At 44.6% G+C, this 20,114-nt stretch overlaps 1 protein-coding gene across 1 annotated transcript in view; it reads left to right on the forward strand.

The window, feature by feature from the left end:
• NRN1L (neuritin 1 like) overlaps positions 1 to 19,617 on the forward strand; it is a 170,960-nt gene extending 151,343 nt beyond the window's left edge. The window contains exons 2-3 of the mRNA XM_082271074.1: positions 1,255 to 1,417; positions 19,246 to 19,617. Of these exons, the coding sequence (XP_082127200.1) occupies positions 1,255 to 1,417; positions 19,246 to 19,534 (452 nt within the window). The 3' untranslated portion in view covers positions 19,535 to 19,617. The remainder of the gene's footprint in view (positions 1 to 1,254; positions 1,418 to 19,245) is intronic.
• Positions 19,618 to 20,114: the final 497 nt, after the last annotated feature.

Below are 20,114 nucleotides of genomic sequence, written 5' to 3' on the forward strand. Positions count from 1 at the left end.
GATCAGCAGCTTGCAGCCAATCAGCTGCAATGCTGATCAGTGTATTCTGACAGAGAAGAGTCCCCAGCGTCAGAATACGTCTCATGGAGGGGATTTCTTCATCCACCTCTTGTGTGGATGGATGAATCTGTAAGTGTTTTTTTTTTCAATTCAGCCCACTGGCTATACCAAAAAAAAAAACCTATGCATGTGTGCCAGTTTAAGTGCCGAATCACACTATTGCAATGCCAGACATCGCATGTGATTTGCACCACATTGTTGTGCAGATCACATGCGATGTCTGTGCAATGTGATTTCAGCCATACAAACTTTTTGGCTGAAATCACATCCCATTTGCACAAGAATGGAGCAGGGCCCTTTTTTTGGTTCGCACTGGAATCGGATTGCATGGGTGTTCACACCTATGCGATCCAATTCCTGCACCATTTCACAGTTCGAACTGCGATCTGCGAACCAATCTATAAGTGTCATCATTACCTTTACATTGACACCCCCCAGAGATTTGCAGATCTCAGTGTAAACCAGTGTGCGATTCTGGTGCAATGCGGGAACCGGCACTGAATAGCAGGGTTTCCCGCATCACACCAGTGTGAACTGGGACTAAGTGGTTTTACCCTAATCCTCTGCTCCTAGAATAAAAAAGTCCCATACACACAATGAGAATATCAAACCATTTTTTTTACATGCTAGTCTTAGGAATATACATAAGTTGGTGGTTTAATGTATATATTGAGTGTTTGTATGTATGTATGCATGCATATATGAAATGCCTCATAGGGGTAAATTATTCAGTCCTGACCTTAGCACTCTATACATAGGTGTAATTGTCAAGTGTGGTTATCAGGCATGGGTAAAATGATTGGTCATGCACAACCGGGGGGGGCGCAGTTTGGCATGTTCGCCCTGGGCGCTGGATGACCTTGTCCCAGCACTGCGTCTCTGTGCCCCAAGAACTCAGTATCATAGCTAAGGGAAATAACTTTAACAGGGACACAGACAGCCTTTAAAACATGATAAAAAAAATAAATCTTTTAAGTAGGGTCAAAGAAAGATTTTAGAACCCGACAATAGTTCTAAGCCTTCCCTGCCTTATCCGAAAACAAGGGGTTAAAATTGAGTTAGTGTTTAAATGTATCTTTTTTATGATTTTTTTATGATAACATTCCTGTATTGATATTTTATGCCTGAATGACTTATTATGTGAGACATACTCATCAAACTGTTGCTTTGTTTCTCTCTCTCTGTTCCTTGAAGTTTATCATATTCCGGTAAATGCAACAAGCAAGAACTGTGACACTATTTATAAAGGCTTTGCTAGCTGTCTTATCAGCCTGGGAGACAGTATGGCTCAGAATACCCATAACACGAAAGTAAATGAAGACTTGGATGACACTGAAGAGCTTGATTTTATATGCAAGTAGGTCAATATTTTTATCATTATCTTTTTCAGATAATAGACAGCAAAGTGGCTATCAGTGTAATCAACAGTCAGAAAATGATTGCTGATTGCTTACCTATAGACATAGTCAGGCACAAACTTATTTCAGAAATAAATATGTAAAATGAAACGCAATATACACTGTGTGCACAATTATAAGGCAAGTTGTATTTTTGAAAATGATTTTAATTATTGAACAACCAGAGTGCTCTTTCTCAATCCAAAATGGTAATAAACCTCAAACCTGAGTATTTTAAAAAGTAAAAGTGAGGTTTAGCTTTCTTAGGAGAACATCTATAGTGACACAATGATTGGGCAACTATTAGTGTGCACAATTATTATGCAACTAAATGAAAACACAAAAAAACCCATATCACTTATTTATTTGCATCTGTAACACGAGAATAATAAACAAACAACTCAAAATTTGCAAATAAACAATTCTGACATAAAAAAAAAAAATCAGTGATCAATATAGCCCCCCTTCTTTTTAATAACAGTCATAAGCCTTCCATTCATGGAGTCTGTTGATGATCAACTTTTTACGCAGCAGCAACCACAGCCTCCCAGACACTGTTCAGAGAGGTGAAATGTTTTCCTTTACCATAAATCTCCCATTTGGGGAGGGCCCACAAGCTCTCAATAGGGTTTAGGTCAGGTGAGGAAGGAGGCCATGTGATTAGTCTTTCATTTTAAGGTCATTACTGGCTAGCCACACAGTGGAGTATTCAATGCATGCGATGGAGAATTGTCCTACATAAAAATCATAGGTGTGCGCAGCCTATTGCATTAGGGTGTGCACACACAATGCGTAAACAAACATGAGTGTGTGTGTGTGTATATATTTCAGTAGGGCAGAGACTGGTGTTAGTAGAGCAGAGATTGGTGTCAGTAGTCTAATTTTATTTTATTTTTTTACAATTTATTTTTTTTACAATATTATATTTAATTTTTTTTTTACAGTTTTTTTTAGGGGCCCCGTTGGGGGGCTTTGATATCAGGGGTCCTAACACATGCCTAATGTCTCACTTTTGAGACAGAGAAGGGGACTGAGTACAGAGATTTCCCACTCCTTTTCTCTGCAGCCAGGCAGCAGGGGAAATTGCACAGTACAGGGTGATTAGGGTGTATCCAGGCACACCGGGCACCACATGTTTGCACGGCTATTATAAATATCATGGTCTTTTTGAAAGATGCAGGCTTTTTCCTGTACCACTGCTTGAAGAAAGTGTCTTCTAAAAACTAGCAGTAAGTTTGGGAGTTGATTTTGATGAGTCCATCTTCAACCTGAAAAGGTCCAACTAGCTAATCCTTGATAATACCAGTCCATATCAGCACCCCACCTCCACCTTGCTGGCGTCTGAGTTCGTCAAGAGTTACTCTCATCTCATCAAACCATCAAACCATAAATCCTTGAAAAATATGTCTTCGGATATTTCTTGGCCCAGCTTATGTGGCTTGTTTAGTGGTGGTCGGGGGTCTGCCCTTCTTACCTTTGTCATGTCTTAGAGCACTGAACACCTTGTACTTCAAGCAACTCCAGGTAGGTTGCAGGTCTAGAATGTGACAGCACTGGAGGATAATGGGCTCCTGATAGCTTCATGTTTGATACTTTTCAAATCTTTGGCAGTTAATTTGCATCTTTTTTTCTCAACACGTTTCTTGCAACCCTGTTGACTATTTGTAACAAAACGTTTGATGGTTCTGTGATCGCGCCCCAATATATTAGAGATTTTAACAGTGCTGCATCCCTATTAAAGACTTTTTACAGTTTGTGACCTTTTGGAGCTAGGTAAATCTCTTTTTTGGCCCATTTTGCCTGAGGAAAAGAAGCTGCCTAATTATTATGCACAGAGAAATTTTAGAGACCCTAGGCATCCACAGTAGCATGCCTCCATCCCTAATATTTCATACAGGCAAAAAATACAGAGGTCATGGGACTTTAAATGAGGCTGGTCACTTTGCAAAAATAAATATAAAAAGTATGTATCATTTCAAATGTATTAAACCATTAGACACATCATTCAGATATCACTTCAACACCTTGTTGATCATTCATTCATTTTTTTTTTTCACACTTTATACATACACATAGGTTTATATTTTTTACATCAAGGGGGGGCTAGATGTGTCCATACACTCTGTTTATTTTATGGACTACACTACATTACCTGGTCTGCCCTCTTGCTGTCCCCTTTATCTGGATGGGATTTCCTGCCACAGAGAGATGTTTGTTCGATGCCCCTTTCTAGATGCTGGTTTCACTCTTTGAGCTGACTTGTGAGTAATTAGTTTCCCCCCTTTTTTTTCCCTCATATTTACCTATATTTATAGATACCCCCCTGGCATCAAACTCCTGATGAAGCGGACAGGGATCCGCAAAACGCACAAAGGCTTAGGATGTCAAGATGTTTTTGTTAGTCTTATCTTTGTTAATCATGTTTTTTCAATCTTTCATGTATATTCTGTACCATCATATACCAGTTCCATATGAATTTATTTTATGAATCATTCATTTTTATATGTCAGCTCTTTATTTCAGATACCTGTTCCATGTTTTGAAATTGTATTGTATCCTTCGCATGATCATGGAATATTGTTAAATTACTTTTTTAAAAATGTGCAATTTCCTAATATGCATACCTTGTTATAGGGTGTTGATCTCCTTAGGCCACACCCTCCCTCCCTCAAATACACATCACCTGATATGCTTAAATCCAATAAGCATTCAAGTTATACATCTTGGAGTTGGACAATATGCATAAAAATGATAATTTGGTAAAAAAAAAAAAACTCACTTGCCTAAAGACACAGTGTGCACTTGTCTGCTATTTGATTTTGGATGCATTAGACTTAAAGGCAAAACATTTTTTTTTTTTTTTGGATAGAGTAGAGATTAATTTTTTTTCGCCGTCTGTGTCCACATTGGGGAAATTCACCATCTCTATTTCTGATGCCTAAAAAAAATTCAGACAGGGGTTATAACCCACCTCTATCCTATCTATAATGGGAAAAAAACCTTTTGCCTATAGTTCTACTTTACTTTATATATTGCATATTATCCATGTGAGAGGAAGTACGACTCCTACATCATGGATAATGTAATAAAATTACATTTTCCCATTGACTCCAGTATATTTTGCTAAAAAATTCTGAGGACATTCTGACAAAAAAAATCAGTTTTTCCAAAATGTATAAGCATTGGAGTCAATAGGGAGGCAAAAAAAAAAAAAAAATCACCTTTTTCACTATTCCCTACATACAATACATGTTGAGCTAACAATAAATTGTTGCCCATAAATTTACTTTGGTTTAAAGCCTAACTCCAAGTTTAGTTTTGCTTTAAATATTTTATTTGGGTCAAGCTGGCCCAAACAAACTATTATCGTCAAAAAAGTAAAAGTCAGTGCTAGAGGAATAATAGTAGCTGCTTGAATAAAGGTCACTATATAAACCTCAGAGTGTTTCCAAATGCAACGCTGAAAAGTGTGTAACCCAATATAAAATAATTCATCTAAACACTGTATGTTCGTGAGTAAAAAAGTAACATATAGGCAGGGCTTTTTTTTTTCAGGGGAAACACGGGCGAAATGCAGTTCCAGCACCTCCAACACTGAATCTATTTAAGTGCAAGGGGTGCTGGGGTGTGCTGGATGGTCTATTGATGATGGCCGCTGGGGGATCTGTTGTCTGTAGTGGGGATCTATTTTTTGCATGGGGGTCTATTGTTGCTGGGAGGGATCTACTGTTGAGAGAGAAGTCTATTGTTGCTGGGAGGGATCTTATATTTCTGGGGAGTCAGTTGTTGCTAGGAGGGATCTACTGTTGAGAGAGAGGTCTATTGGTGCTGGCTGCTGGAGAATCTAATGTTACTGCTGGAGGTCTATTGTCACTGGGGTGGAACTATTGTTGCTGGGGTGGAATTTGCTGTGGGTGGGGGGGGGCATTGCTGTGTGGGTGATCTCTTGTTTCTGGGGGGGGGGTCTATTGTTGCTTGCTGCAGGGGATCTATTTTACTGCTTTTCTTGTTATAATTAACAAGTTCAATACAAGTTACTTAGCACCACAGAATGATACGTGGTTCTGTGTTCTCTAAAATGGGCTGTGCTGGGACAGGGGTATGGGTGGGACCAAAGGATGTGCTTGGGGGTGGGTAGGGGGCGGAGACAAGGGGCAACTCAGAAGGGGGGAGTTCCTGCACCTACTCTCTGACAAAAAAAAAAGCCCTGCATATAGGGATGGGCGAACGGTTCGGCCAGAGCATGAGTTCGGGCCAAACATTGGTTTGATGAACACCCGAATTATCAACGCTTTCGATCATTTGTTCGGCCTGCCGAATGACCCCAATTCACTGCGTCGCCGCACAGTGTATTGAAGCCCTGACTGGCTGAAGCAATGAAAGCTTTGCCCAATCAGGGCACAGAGCACTTTCAGAGCCATGATTGGAGAAAGTAATGATGAAAGTAATGATGAATCAAATCATGGCTCATTGCTCTTAGTCCCACCACACACTATAAAAGTATTCTTTTAATAGCGGCCAAATGTAGTGTGATATCAGCATGGAGAGAGATAGAACAGGGCTCTGGTCAGTGCTACTAGAAAGTTAGTGTACTATAGTGTGCTATTCTGATCTATTGTCAGTGTAGAATATCAGTTTATTGTGAATCTAGTGATCGTTCAGTCAGTGTGAGTGTAGTGTCCATTAATTTTTACTTTAGTGTCACTTTAGTGTGAATCTAGTGTTGGTTCAGTCAGTATGAGTATAGTAAACATTCATTTTTAGTTTAGTGTCACTTTAATTTGAATCTAGTGATAGTTTAGTCAGTGTGAATGTAGTGACCATTCATTTTTACTTTAGTGTCAGTTTATTTTGTCAGGGCAGGTTTACTGCATTATAGTTCAGTGCGTTAATGCACGTTTAACGTAGTATATTTCTGTGCGTTACGTGCCGTTTAACGCAGTATATTTCAGTGCATTAGTGCACATTTAACACTGTATATTTCTGTGCATTACTGAACGTTTACCGCAGAATATTTCAGTGCTTTTCTGCACGTTTACCGTAGTATATTTCGGTGCGTTACTGCACGTTTAACGCAGTATATTTCTGTGCATTACGTGACATTTAACGCAGTATTATTCGGGGCATTAGTGCACATTTAACACAGTACATTTCTGTGCATTACTGCACGTTTACCTCATTATATTTCAGTGCGTTACTGCACGTTTAACGCAGTATATTTCTGTGTGCTAGCGCACGTTTAGCACAGTATATTTCTGTACGTTACTGCAGTTATACTGCATTATATTGTAGTATGTCTGAGGAGTGTGTCTGTGTAGTGAGTACTCAGGTTAAAGCACACCTAACACCACTTTCTATTGATTTAAGTGCATTCACATACACATTTCCATATCTTTGTTACATTTTGTTAACAAGCATCCCCCTATCATGTCTGAGAGGCCAAGGAGAGTCCCATGGCACTGTGGGGGGGGGGGGGGGGGCAGCAGTGTAAGTGTTCACAGGCAAAGGTGGACGTCTTCAGTCCTCACGCAGGGCATAATTTCCTTTGTTTAGTGATGTTGCCTGTGCTATCCAACCACAGCATGCAGAGGAGGTTGTGGACTGGCTTACTAAACTATTCTGCTCCTCCTCATCCTCCATCACCAAAGCAGAGACTAGTGCGCAGTCCACTGCAGTTGCCAGAGTGGCTAAATCTGCCTCCTTGTCCACAGCTATTCCTGCCATAGCCCCAGCATCAGGCACAGAGGAGTCAGCTATTCGAACCAAGCGTCAGCCATTTACTCCTTGATGATGCACAGCCATTACTTGATTCAGATGTTGGTTTTAAAGTTGAGGAAGGTAGGAACATAACCCTACATAGAAGGGAGAACACTGGTAAACAAACTGGCAGACATGTTCCCCCCAGCTGCAGCATATTGCCAAGTTGTCTCCAGTGGTAATGAGGATGGAGGAGATGATGATGATAAGCTCACTGACGCGACTTGGGTGCCGGATAGAGTAGAGGAGGAAAGTGAGGGTGAGGCACAACCCCAACAAGGCAGACATCCTGGAAGAGTAGAGAGGAGCCACCCTATTTCATCACATTATGGAGCTGTTATCTCCCTACACCCTTCTCACAGCTCAGTTGTCTGGGCCTTTTTTAGCACATGTGCAGCCGATCACACTGTTGCAATTTGCAAAATTTGTCTCAAGCACATCAAGCAATGCAAAAACACCAGCCATATGCTTGACAAGGCATTTAACCTCCCACAACTCAGTCTGTTGGCAAGAGCACCTGAAAGCCACACAAAAGGGATGCAATTCTGCTCCTTACTCCTCACCTTTCCAGTCTACCTCTGCTATACCTCATGACCTCTCAGCAGCATTCACTGACAGGGAGGATGGTATTGCGCAGGGTGTCCCAGGTCCTTGCAGTACATCTGCCAGTAGCACTTCACTGGCTGTAGACTATAGCTGGCAAATTTCTATGCCCCATCTGCTGCAGCAAAAAAAAAAATAATCACTGCCACCCACATGCCCAGTGTCTAAATGCAAGCTTGTCAAAGCTGCTGGCTTTAAAACTTCTGCCTTTCCATTTGGTGAATTCTGCCCCTTCAGAATTTTTAAAATTTTCAGAATGTGTTGTACCACAATGGCAGGTTCCCAGTCGCTATTTCTTTTCACGTAAAGCCATGGCAGCTCTGTACCATCACATGGAAGGCAATGTTGTGGCATCATTGGGCAAGGCAGTCACCCGCAAAATCAACGTTATTGCTTACACGTGGTCCAGAAAGCATGGTCAGGGGTGTTATATTTATTTCATAGCACACTGGGTAACTCTGCTTGCAATTCGGAAGGATGCAGGACAGGGCTCAGTGCTGCAGCTCCCAGCTCCCATCCCCACAAAGCGGGCAGAAGATGAAATCTCTTGAGGACACTTTAAAGAGGAGTTTATCTAACGCTTTTCCCGACTCTGATAGGTTACAGTGTCATGGAAAAACTGGATTTTTGACCAAGTGCCCGAGTAGAATGCGCCTTGACAGGGACAGGTGGAACCTGACCCTTAATGAAATAAGCCTGCACCACTGTCTGTCTAATCCATCTGGAAATAGTCGCAGCAGACACAGGCAGCCCTTTCTTTGGGCCATCCATGAGCACAAAGAGCAAGTCAGACTTGCAAAAAGACTCAGTAGACGCCAAATACACCTTGATCGCCCAAACAACATCCAGGGTATGCAAATTACTTAGGATGTTTTGGCTTAGGACATAAGGAAGGTAACACGATGTCCTCATTTAATTGAAAACTGGAAACCACCTTCGGCAGGAAGGACGGATCTGGTCAAAGTACAACCTTGTCCCTGTGAACCACCAGATAGGGAGAACGACAGGACAATGCCGCCAGTTCCCACACCCTGCGCACAGAAGTGATAGCCACCAAGAAAGCCACCTTCTGAGACAAGGTAAGCAGGGGAACCTTCTGAATATTCTCAAAGGGAGGCCTCTGGAGAACTGACAGCACCAAATTAAGGTCCCAAGGCGGTAATGGCGGTCGCACCAGAGATACCAAGTGTCGCACCCCCTGGATGAAGCTACGCACCAGGGAATGGGAGGCGAATGGCCTCTGGAAGAAAATAGCCAAGGCTGAGACCTGACCCTTGATAGTACTCAAGGCCAGCTTTTGATCAACTCCCCGTTGAAGGAAAGCCAAGATCTGAGCCACCAAATAGGAGCCAGGGTCTCACACCACGCAATGTATGACTTCCACGTATGATGATAAATCTTCCTAGAAGTCGCCTTTCTCGCTTTTAGCAGAGTGGGAATCACTGAAGCAGACGATCCACTGTCCTTCAGCACCTGGCTTTCAACAGTCAAGCCGTCAAAGCCAGCGGCTGTAAAGCAGGATGGAAGATTGGCCCCTGAGACAGTAGATCCTCCCTGAGAGGAAGTCTCCACGGGACGTCTGTGACAAGCCTGACCAGGTCGGCGTACCAATCGTGACGAGGCCAGTCCAGAGCCACAAGAATGACCAGAATCCCCTCCGCCTCTATCCCGTGAAGAAGTCTTGGCATCAACTTGAGAGGAGGAAAGGCATACCTCAGCCAGTACTGGCTCCAGGGGGCCACCAGCGCATTTGCGGCATCTGCCAGAAGTTTTTGAGAGCAGGCCACCTTCCTGTTGATGCGAGGCGCCAACAGAACCCCATCCCGAGTGCCCCAGCGAAGGCACAACTGCTGAAACACCTCCGGTTGCAGACCACTTCCCTGCATCTAAAGCCTGGCGGCTGAGGTTGCCTGCCAATTTTCCACTCCCGGAATGTGGACAGTGGAGAGAACTGGAACATGGCGCTCCGCCCAACGTAGATTGCCTGCAACTTCCAGGGCTGCAAGGACACTCTTGGTGCCCCCTGGGTGATTAACATAAGCCACGGCTGTGGCATTGTCTGATTGAATGCGCAGTGGACAACCCTCCAGATGTTCGATCCAGAGCGCCAGGCAAAGCCAGATCGCTCTCAGCTCCAGGACATTGATGGGCAATCGAGATTCCTCCAGGGACCAGACTCCCTCAGCCGAGTCCTGATTGAGGACTCCTCTCACCGAGACAGACTCGCATCCGTGGTGACAATTGTCCAGTATATAGGGAGAAAGGATTTCCCCAAATGAAGCATCAGGGACCGAAGCCACCAGACCAGGGAATCCCTGGTCTTGTGGCTTAGCCGAATCTGAATTTCCAGAGAATTAGGGTGTTTGTCCCACTTGAGAAGAATTTCCCTTTGAAGAACTCTCGTGTGGAACTGAGCAAATGGTACCGCCTCATCGGAGGACACCATCAGTCCCCTTACTCTCATACAGGTCCGAAGGGATGGCCGGTTGTTAGACATCAACAGATGAACCGCTCACTGGAGCTTCTGAAGTTTTTCCCGAAGAAACAAACACCCTGGCTGAGGACAAGTCCAAATTCAGGCCCAGATAGACCAGTCTCATGGAAGGGGTCAGAGACGACTTCTGAAGATTCACGATCCACCCGAACTCCTCCAGAGTTCTCATGGTGACCCCCAAGTTTTCCGTGAATGACGCAGAGGACTCCGCATGGAGAATCAGATCGTCCAGGTAACTTAGGTGAGCGGCACAGATTGGAATGTGAAGGTAGGCATCTTTGATATCTATTGAAAACAGGAAATCCCCCAGATGTAGGGAGGCCACCACCGTGTGAATCATTTCTATCTTGAACTTTTGAGCGCGCACAAACCCATTCAGTGCCTTTAGGTCCAGGATCGGATGCACCTTGCCCTCCTTCTTGGGAACCGTGAACAGGTTGGAATAAAACCAGTGAAAGCATTCTACGTGTGGAACAGACACTATCACTCCTTGCTGTAGCAACTCCTGCACTGCCCCATAGAGCGCTTGCAAGCGATCCGGGGATAGGCAGACATTGAAAGGGAAAAACCTGACCGGAGGAATGGATCGAAACTTGATCTTGTATCCGGACCACACAACCTCCCGGACCCATTTGTCTGGGATCCGGGCCAGCCACAGTCACGGGTGAGGGCGCACCTTCAGGCCGAGGGGGCCTTTTCCACGAACCTGGCAGAACCGGTCTTCTGTTTCCCAGACCAGGGATGCTTGTAACCACCCGAGGGAGCCTTGAAGGGCTTTGCCTTATCGGCTGCCCCCGAGGAACAAAAAAATGTTCTGTGAGCCGAAAAGGACAGACCCCGCCTATGGCGAGGGTCCCTACCCTAGGAAGGCTGCGGGTGAAAGGTACTCTTACCCCGTAAGACCCTTAATAATGTCATCCAAGGTAGCCCCAAACAGACGGTCCCCCTGAAAGGGGAGTTCCGTCAAGGCCTTCTTAGAAGCCTGATCTGCAGACCAGCACTTCAGCCAGAGCATACACCTCATGACCACCGCCGAAAATGATAGGCGACCCAACAGGGAAGCAGTGTCCAGCGCGGCATCGCAAGCAAATTGCAGCCCCTGCACCATCTGGTCCAACAGTTCCCCCAAGGCAGGAGGGACAGGCTTGCCCTCCATGTCACGGCATAGCAGTTTTGCCCATTCAGTCACCGTTGCCCACCTGAAGCTATTGCGGGCCACAGCCTCCACCTTTCTATCCTCTGGGTCCTTAAAGGATGGAGAATCTTCCACCAGAATAACGGTAGCCTTGTTAAGCCTGGAGACCGGGGGATCCAACTTAGGAGGCACGGACCACTTCTTCACCAGAGATTCCTCAAAGGGGTAGCATCTAATAAACCGCCTAGACACCCACAGGGGAACGTTTCAGCCGATCCCATTCTTTGGCGAATAGGCCAGCAAAAAAGTTGGGGAAAGGAAAAAACGTTTCCACCCTTGAAGGCTTATGGATGCCGAAGGCAACCTGCGCCCCAGGAGCGACGACAGCCGCATCCTACGATTTTAGGGTTTCAAGCACAGAAACAATCAGTGCACCCACCAGCGCCTTGTCCTGCGCAGCAGTAGCGGTAGAGGGCTCATCCTCACTATTAGAGGAGGCATGGCACGGGGTACCAGACCCGGCCAGGGTACTCACGTCTGCGGTGGCTGAATCAGACTTAGAATCTGAGACATCAGAGGAGGCAGGGGTAGGTGGGGGTCGTTTCTTCGCACCCCGCCCTCTAAAGGCCACCTCCACCCAGGACACAAAAGCTTTGTGGACCACTAAAATCACATTGGGGGATGGTTAGTTGAGATCTGGAGGGCCCTGCGGCCTCTGTGAGGGGGCCAGGTAGGGACACATGGTCTGAGAAATCCATGTTGCACACATAGAACCCGCCAGCAAACTTTGAGAAAATTATAAAAAAAAAAATTTTTTTTTTGTTTTGTTTTGCCAAAAACGTCCCCACGGCACTACAGCGCCCCCCAGAGGTCAGGCACACGCTAAGGAACCCCCACAGAGAGAGAGGAATATGCCCCCAGCAACTCACTGTCCCTAGATAGCAGCATTCTGTATCAGGAAGGTCTGCACGTGTCAACAGCGGCTCAGCAAAAGGAAGTGAGCCAGGAAACTTCCCGGGGTGAAGGGAGGGGCTCCTCCCACCAAAAACGCCTCCAGGCACACCCACCGGCCTTCACAGCAAGAAATCCACCGCAAAATGGCCAAAAACGGGTTTACCAAGATGACCGCCGCCATAGAAGCAGACGGAAGTTACAGGAAAATGGCGTGGTAATCAGGATCCACAAGAGGACCCCCCCCCTCGCCAGTCCATCTACACCATCCAGCTGTAGGAATCTCACCAACACCCCCCCCTTGCACAATCGGTCTCTCCGGCCCCCCATGCGGTCTGCAAAAGAGGTCCCAGCCCCAGGTAGGCCCAAAAATCCCCCATGTGGAGGGAGAGGGGGTAAAAAATGGATAGAGGGAAACCCAGGAGTGCGAGGGTCTGACCATCCCAGGGAGGGGGCCCGCTTCCACCCCAAAATCTGCCAGGGAAGGGGAGAAAAGTTTACTCACCATACCAGGAACACAGGCGGGTGCCATCTCCTGAAAAAACCCCACGCCACCGAAGTGGGGGGGCTGTCGGCCAAATAGGAACACTGCGACATAAGCCTAGACCCTGACGTTTAACTCACGGGGCCAGTCCAGTAAGACTATGTCACAGCTGACCCAGCGTGGAGCTAAGGCCTGCACGCGCTCGCTGGCCAGACTGGGGTGACCACTGGATATAGGTATCCAGCCCATCACCCAGCCTGGCATAGTTGCTTGAGGATCTCACAGGAAAAAATTCTGGAGAAAAAGCTAGCTAGAAAAAAATTCTACATACAAAAATACTTTTTTATGCCAGGACCAAAGATCCCAGCAAGAAACTAGGTCCTTACTCCTGACTAGGCAAATTAAAACTGACATCCTATGCAGGAAGAGAGAGGGTATACCCCCAGGGACTGCCCATAGGCGTAGCCAGAAATTCTTTCTGCCTAGTGTTCTATTCCTGTAGGGGGCGGTATTACCCTACTGATATGCATCAGAGGACTGCGTCCATCAATGAACGATAGAGAAACTTTGTTTTGAGGCTTCTGTTGGTCAAGAGAGGAGCGGTGGAGAAGGGAGTCACCTAAGTGATTCATTTCACAATTTTTTTAGTCCTCGCCGCCCATGGCTCTCAGCTTCCAAATGCCATCGGCAGCATCTGCATCATATGGTGGACAATTATCTAGCGGCGAAAACATAGATGGAGAGCTTTTCAGTTGACGATCCACTGAGTTACTGGGTCATGAGAATAGACCACTGGCCAGAATTTGCCCAGTATGTAATTGAGCTGCTGGGCTGCCCTGCATCCACCATGCTTTCTGAATGGGTATTCAGTGCTGCTGGAGGTTTTGTTACTGATGATAGGATGCGCATGTCCACAGACTCCCTGGACTGTCTGACATTTATCAAAATGTATCAGTCCTGGGTTACCAGCAGCTATGAAGCCCCTGATGCCGATGTCACTGAATAAGTATTTTTGGGATGTGGAATCTCTGCAAGACTTCTAGGCTGCCTAGTGTTGTGGGTGTTGATTTCATCTGGAAGAATTTTGGTGTAGGTTTCATGGGCACAATAAACACACAAAGACCAATTTTTCTGCACCTGTTTGACAGATGCATATCATTTAAATTTTTGACAGCAAGGTCAATTGTTGCTTTTATCAAGACTACCTCTATAGGGTTACGGTGTGAAGGGGCCACAGACACCCAAAGACCAATTTTTCTGCACCTGTTTGACAGGGGCATATCATTTCAATTTTTGACAGCAAGGCAATTCTTGCTTTCATCAAGAGTACTTTTACAGAGTTACAGTGTGAAGGCACCTTCGACACCCAAAGACCAATTTTTCCACACCTGTTACTTCTATGCAAAGTCTGCGGAAGAGACACCAGAATTTATCCAAAAAAATCTCTAATCTTGTTCCGGGTCCACTACATTGTTGCTTCACTGTACAGAATGGTTCCCCAAACCATTGTTTTCAAAATAAAGAAAGCTTTCAGGGAGGGAAAATTTCATTTTATTGGCTTTATAAATGCAATTTTTTTTGCAGCAGCTTATTTACACATTACAGGTGTTCCACTCTTCAGGTAGACTAAAGAGGCACTATTTTAAAAGGAATTTTTCATTTTTGTTATTTCTCATTTTGATGCTTTCACTTTCAGCATCAGTAAATCACTGCTCATTTACAAATTACCTTTTTTACACATTTTTTTTTCATTGATACATGTCCCCCGGGGCAATACCCAAACCCCCATAACCATTGTATGTCCAATTACTTGCATATAAGCCTTCAAAATGGGCACTTTTGATTTTTAAAGTTCGAATCCCATAGACTTCAATGGGGTTCGTTATTCGGTTCCGAATGTATGACGTACGAAAGTTCTGGTGCAAACCGGTCATTCATATAACATATTTGATTTAACACAAAAAAAAAATGAATCTTTAGTATCACTTTAAGTAGTGCTTTCTTATCTTTATACTTTATGTGTGTATTTTCAAATTGGCTTCTGGCAATGTTTTTAAAGATTTTCTGTGAATAAGAACCTATTCGGTATCAAAGTCTTGAAAATAAATAAAAAGCTCAAACTATTTTTATTGTTTTTGGATAGAGTAAGAAATATTTTTACTGTCTGTGTAAAGACAAAACGTAGGGAGAAGAAGTTTCTGCAAAGTGACAGTTCTAACCAGGGCTTTTTTTCTCAGAGAATAGGTGCTGGAACTCATCTTCCCCGCCCACAACTCCGCCCACAACTCCACCCCAACTCTGCCCAAAGCCCCACTCCCAGTCACGCCTTCCTCAGAGGTAAAAATTATACGGTTGCCAAAAGTGGGTGTGATCGAGGCTTAGAACTGCGTATCGCAGAAGACGCAAGGTTCAGAAAAGAGAAGCACACAGAGTACAGGACTCAGGAGTATTTATTGTGCTGTGCTGAGGAGTGCAGATCATACAGGGTGCAGCAGCCATAAACATGTACAGTACACAACATTAAAAGGTACAGTATGTACCACACAGCACAGCATCAAGGCTATGATCAGGTGCATGTAAGGTACACTGTATGATACACACTCCTAACCACTACCCCTGTATACTGTGCTATACATTCTATAATCATGACCCCAGCTCTCACCTGTTCACAAATCGTCCCCTCCCCCCAGCTCTCTAACCTGTTCACAAATCCTCCCCTCCCCCTCAGCTCTCTCACCTGTTCCCAAATCCTCCCCTCCCCCAGCTGTCTCACCTGTTCACAAATCCTCCCCTCCCCCATGCTCTCTCACCTGTTCACAAATCATCCCCTCCTCCCAGCTCTCTCACCTGTTCACAAATCATCCCCTCCCCCCAGCTCTCTCACCTGTTCACAAATCCTCCCCTCCCCCCAGCTCTCTCACCTGTTCACAAATCCTCCCCCCCCAGCTCTCTCACCTGTTCACAAATCCTCCCCTCCCCCCAGCTCTCTCACCTGTTCACAAATCATCCCCTCCCCCCAGCTCTCTCACCTGTTCGCAAATCCTCCCCTCCCCCCAGCTCTCTCACCTGTTCACACATCATCCCCTCCCCCAAGCTCTCTCACCTGTTCCCAAATCATCGCCTCCCCCCAGCTCTCTCACCTGTTCACAAATCATCCCCTCCCCCCAGCTCTCTCACCTGTTCACAAATCCTCCCCTCCCCCCAGCTCTCTCACCTGTTCACAAGTCATCCCCTCCCCCAGCTCTCACCTGTTCACAAATTCTCCCCCCAGGCTCTCACCTATTCACAAACCACCCCCTCCCCCCCAGCTCTCACCTGTTTACAAATCATCCCCTCCCCCCAGCTCTCTCACCTGTTCACAAATCCTCCCCCCCCAGGCTCTCACCTGTTCACAAACCACCCCCTCCTCCCCAGCTCTCACCTGTTTACAAATCATCCCCTCCCCCCAGCTCTCTCACCTGTTCACAAATCCTCCTCTCCCTCCCAGCTCTAAACCTGTTTACAAATCATCCCCTCCCCCCAGCTCTCACCTGTTCACAAATCCCCCCCAGCTCTCACCTATTCACATATCATCCCCTCCCCCCCCCCCACACAAAAGGCTTTTTCACCTGGTTACAATAATCCCCTCCCTTACACCCACACCCACACAAAGAGCTCTCTCACCTTTTGACATATTCTCGTCCTCCCCCACAACTCTCTCACCTCTCTCAGAATGCAGCCGGCACCGCTGACCGCTCTGTTAGCTCTGCCCGGGCTTTTTTTTTAAAAGCTAGTGACGTTCCTGCAGCTCTGCTCCTCTCCACCTATAAGGAATGTAGCAGATAGCTATAGGAGGAGTTTCACAGCACTTAAGTGAACCCTGACTCCGTGCTACACAGTGGGGACAGGCGGCGGGCGGAGTAAGAAGCCGCCGCCTCCCCAAGCCCCAAAGACAGAAAAAAAAATGTTACATTTGCAGCGTCCAGAACCGGGACAGCCACATCCCTATTCATGTGCCCTGGATGCAGCGCCGTCACTACCACACAGAAGCTGGTGGAGGAAGTGAGTCCTCTACCAGCTTCAGTGTTACATGACAAGTGGAAGAGAACAGGGCTTGCTGCCAAAGGTTCCGGAAATCCGTTCCGGTGCGTTCCGGCAGAAAAAAAGCCCTGGTTCTAACTACAAAAGGTGTCCCTAGTAAATTTTCTATCTATTTTGTTTTGGTGACAGTTCAGATGTTTGGTTTCTCCCTTGTTTTCAGTCTGGTTACAATGTTTACCCAGGACAAATAGCTGAATCTCCATAGCGAGGAATCAGACAACGAGAAGCGACAGGGGATTTAATAATTGTCTCTTTTACCCAGAACGAAAAAGGTTTGGGCTTTAGATACACTTTAAGTAATCTGAAAATATGTAAAAAGTCATCCACCACTAGGAGCACATAGAAAATGGGCCTGACATGTAGACACCTACAGTTGCCTACTAACTCATTGCCCCTGGTCCACGGCCCCATGCCACTCTCACCTCCTAAGACTCTCTATTGGAAAGTGATAAGTCAATAGGTATTAGGGTTTATTACTAAATATACTGAATAGAAATGGACCTGTTATAAAGCATAAGTGCTAGGTTTTGCTATTGGCAGAAATAAACTGGATAGACGTGGAAATAATGCTTATAAAATTTGGTTTACAAACGCTGATGTACAGAGCCTTGAAAAAGTATTCAAACCCCTTGAAATTTTCCACTTTTTGTCATGTTACAACCAAAAATAAAAATGTATTTTATTGAGGATTTTATGTGAACATTGTAAAGTGGAAGAAAAATGATAAATGGTTTTAAAAATGTTTTACAAATAAATATCTGAAAAATGTGGCATGCATTTGTATTCAGCCCCCTTTACTCTGATACCCCTAACCTAAATCTAATGGAATCAATTGCCTTCAGAAGTCACCTAATTAGTAAATAGAGTCCACCTATGTATAATTTAATCTCAGTATAAATACAGCTGTTTTGTGAACCCTTTAAGAGGTTTGTTAGAGAACCTTAGTGAGCAAACAGCATCATGAAGGCCAATGAACACACTAGACAGGTCAGGGATAAAGTTGTGGAGAAGTTTAAAGCAGGGTTAGGTTATAAAAAAATATCCCAAGCTTTGAACATCTCACGGAGCACTGTTCAATCCACAATTTGAAAATGGAAAGAGTATGGCACAACTGCAAACCTACCAAGACACGGCCGTCCACCTAAACTGACAGGCTGGGCAAGGAGAGTATTAATCAATCAGAGAAACGGCCAAGGGCCCCATGGTAACTCTGGAGGAGCTGCAGAGAGCTACAGCTCAGGTGGGAGAATTTGTCCACAAGACATTAGTCGTGCACTCCACATAGCTGTTCTTTATAGTAGGGTAGCAAAAAGAAAGACATTGTTGAAAGAAAGACAAAAGAAATCCCAACTGCAGATTGCGAGCAGCCATGTGGTGGAAACAGCAAACATGTGGAAGAAGGTGATCTGGTAAGATGATACCAAAATTTAAATTTTTGGCCTAAAAGCAAAACACTATGTGTGGCAAAAAACGAACGCTGCACATCACCCTGAACACACCATCCCCACCATGAAACATGGTGGTGGCAGCATCATGTTGTGGGGATGCTTTTCTTCAGCAGGGACAGGGAAGCTGGTCAGAGTTGATGGGAAGATGGATGGTGCCAAATACAGACCAATCTTAGAAGTCTTAAAATCTGCAAAAGACTTGAAACTGGGGTGTAGGTTCCCCTTTAAGCAGGACAACCACCCTGAACATACAGCCAGAGCTACAATGGAATGTTTTAGATCAAAGCATATATATGTGTTAGAATGGTCCAATCAAAGTGCAGACCTAAATCCAATTGAAAATCTGTGGCAAGACTTGAAAAGTGCTGTTCACAGACACTCTCCATCCAACCTGACAGAGCTTGAGCTATTTTTCAAAGAAGAATGGGCAAAAAATATGCAAAGCTGGTAGAGACATACCCAAAAATACGTCCAGCTGTAATTGCAGTGAAAGGTGGTTCTACAAAGTATTGACTCAGAGGGGCTGAATACAAATGCCCACCACACTTTTCAGATATTTATTTGTAAAAAAATTTGAAAACCATTCATAATTTTCCTTCCACTTCACAATTATGTGCCACTTTGTGTAGGTCTATGACATAAAATTACAATAAAATACATTTTTTTTTTTTGGTTGTAACATGACAAAAGGTGGAAAATTTCAAGGGGTAGGAATACTTTTTCAAGTTTCAAGGCACTGTATAACTAAATATCTTGAATCTTACGGTCAGACTGTAAGAGTTTCTCTATGTATAATATGCATATAATATCCACATATTATCTATCTATCTATCTAGATCTTGGGATGAATTTCATAAGTGTGCCAGCAATGTCTTGGTCAACTGCCCTGAAGATACAGCTGCCATATGGGAGTCCTTGAGACAAGAATCAAGAAAAATACAATACCAGGGAAATCTACACGATCTGTGCTCTTCAAGAAATCAGCAGCTAAATACCATGGGAGCCAGAGATACTGGTGAAACAAACAAAGAAACACTTCGTGGCCTGGCATATATTTCAAAACACAGTGTATTATCATTTATTTTTGCTGGAATGCTTCAGTGGATAATGGCTGAGCAAACATAACAAATCTTTAACTTAAAAAAATGAACACATGAACTTCCTACTGACACAAATGTGTTCTTATATCATATTAAATCACGGTAGATATATTGCACTATACCCTTTTTATAACCTACAATAACTATAATTACTAAAGAAAACACATTTCCCTTGCCTTTTTACAGAATCAGACATTTATTTGCAATTTCTAACCTGCAAGAAAAAGTTAACTGAAATCTGAATCACAGCACAGTCTTGCTCTTAAGAGCCCTTGTTCTGCTGAAAACTACAACTTGCCGGGAACTCCAACGAGATTATTTCCAATGAGTGTGCACCAGAAACAATTGGAGATTTTGGCTACTTGGTGTTTTCACCAAGTTAGTGGAGATTGTTAGTATGACAAATCTCCACTAATTATAGCATCTACCAGAGTGTAAAGGCTGCCGGTGAAAACACCAAGTGGCCAATATCTCCATTTTCCCTGGTGTACACTTACCGAAAATAACATCGTTGGAGTTCTCGGCAAGTTGGAATTTTTGGTGAAACGCCCTCAGCCTTAAAGCCACCGGCAGGCTGGCTCTTGGAAGGAATTATGCAAATATCA

The sequence above is a fragment of the Pelophylax lessonae genome (genome assembly GCF_965119305.1).
Source record: "Pelophylax lessonae genome assembly, chromosome: 10".
NCBI lineage: Eukaryota > Metazoa > Chordata > Amphibia > Anura > Ranidae > Pelophylax > Pelophylax lessonae.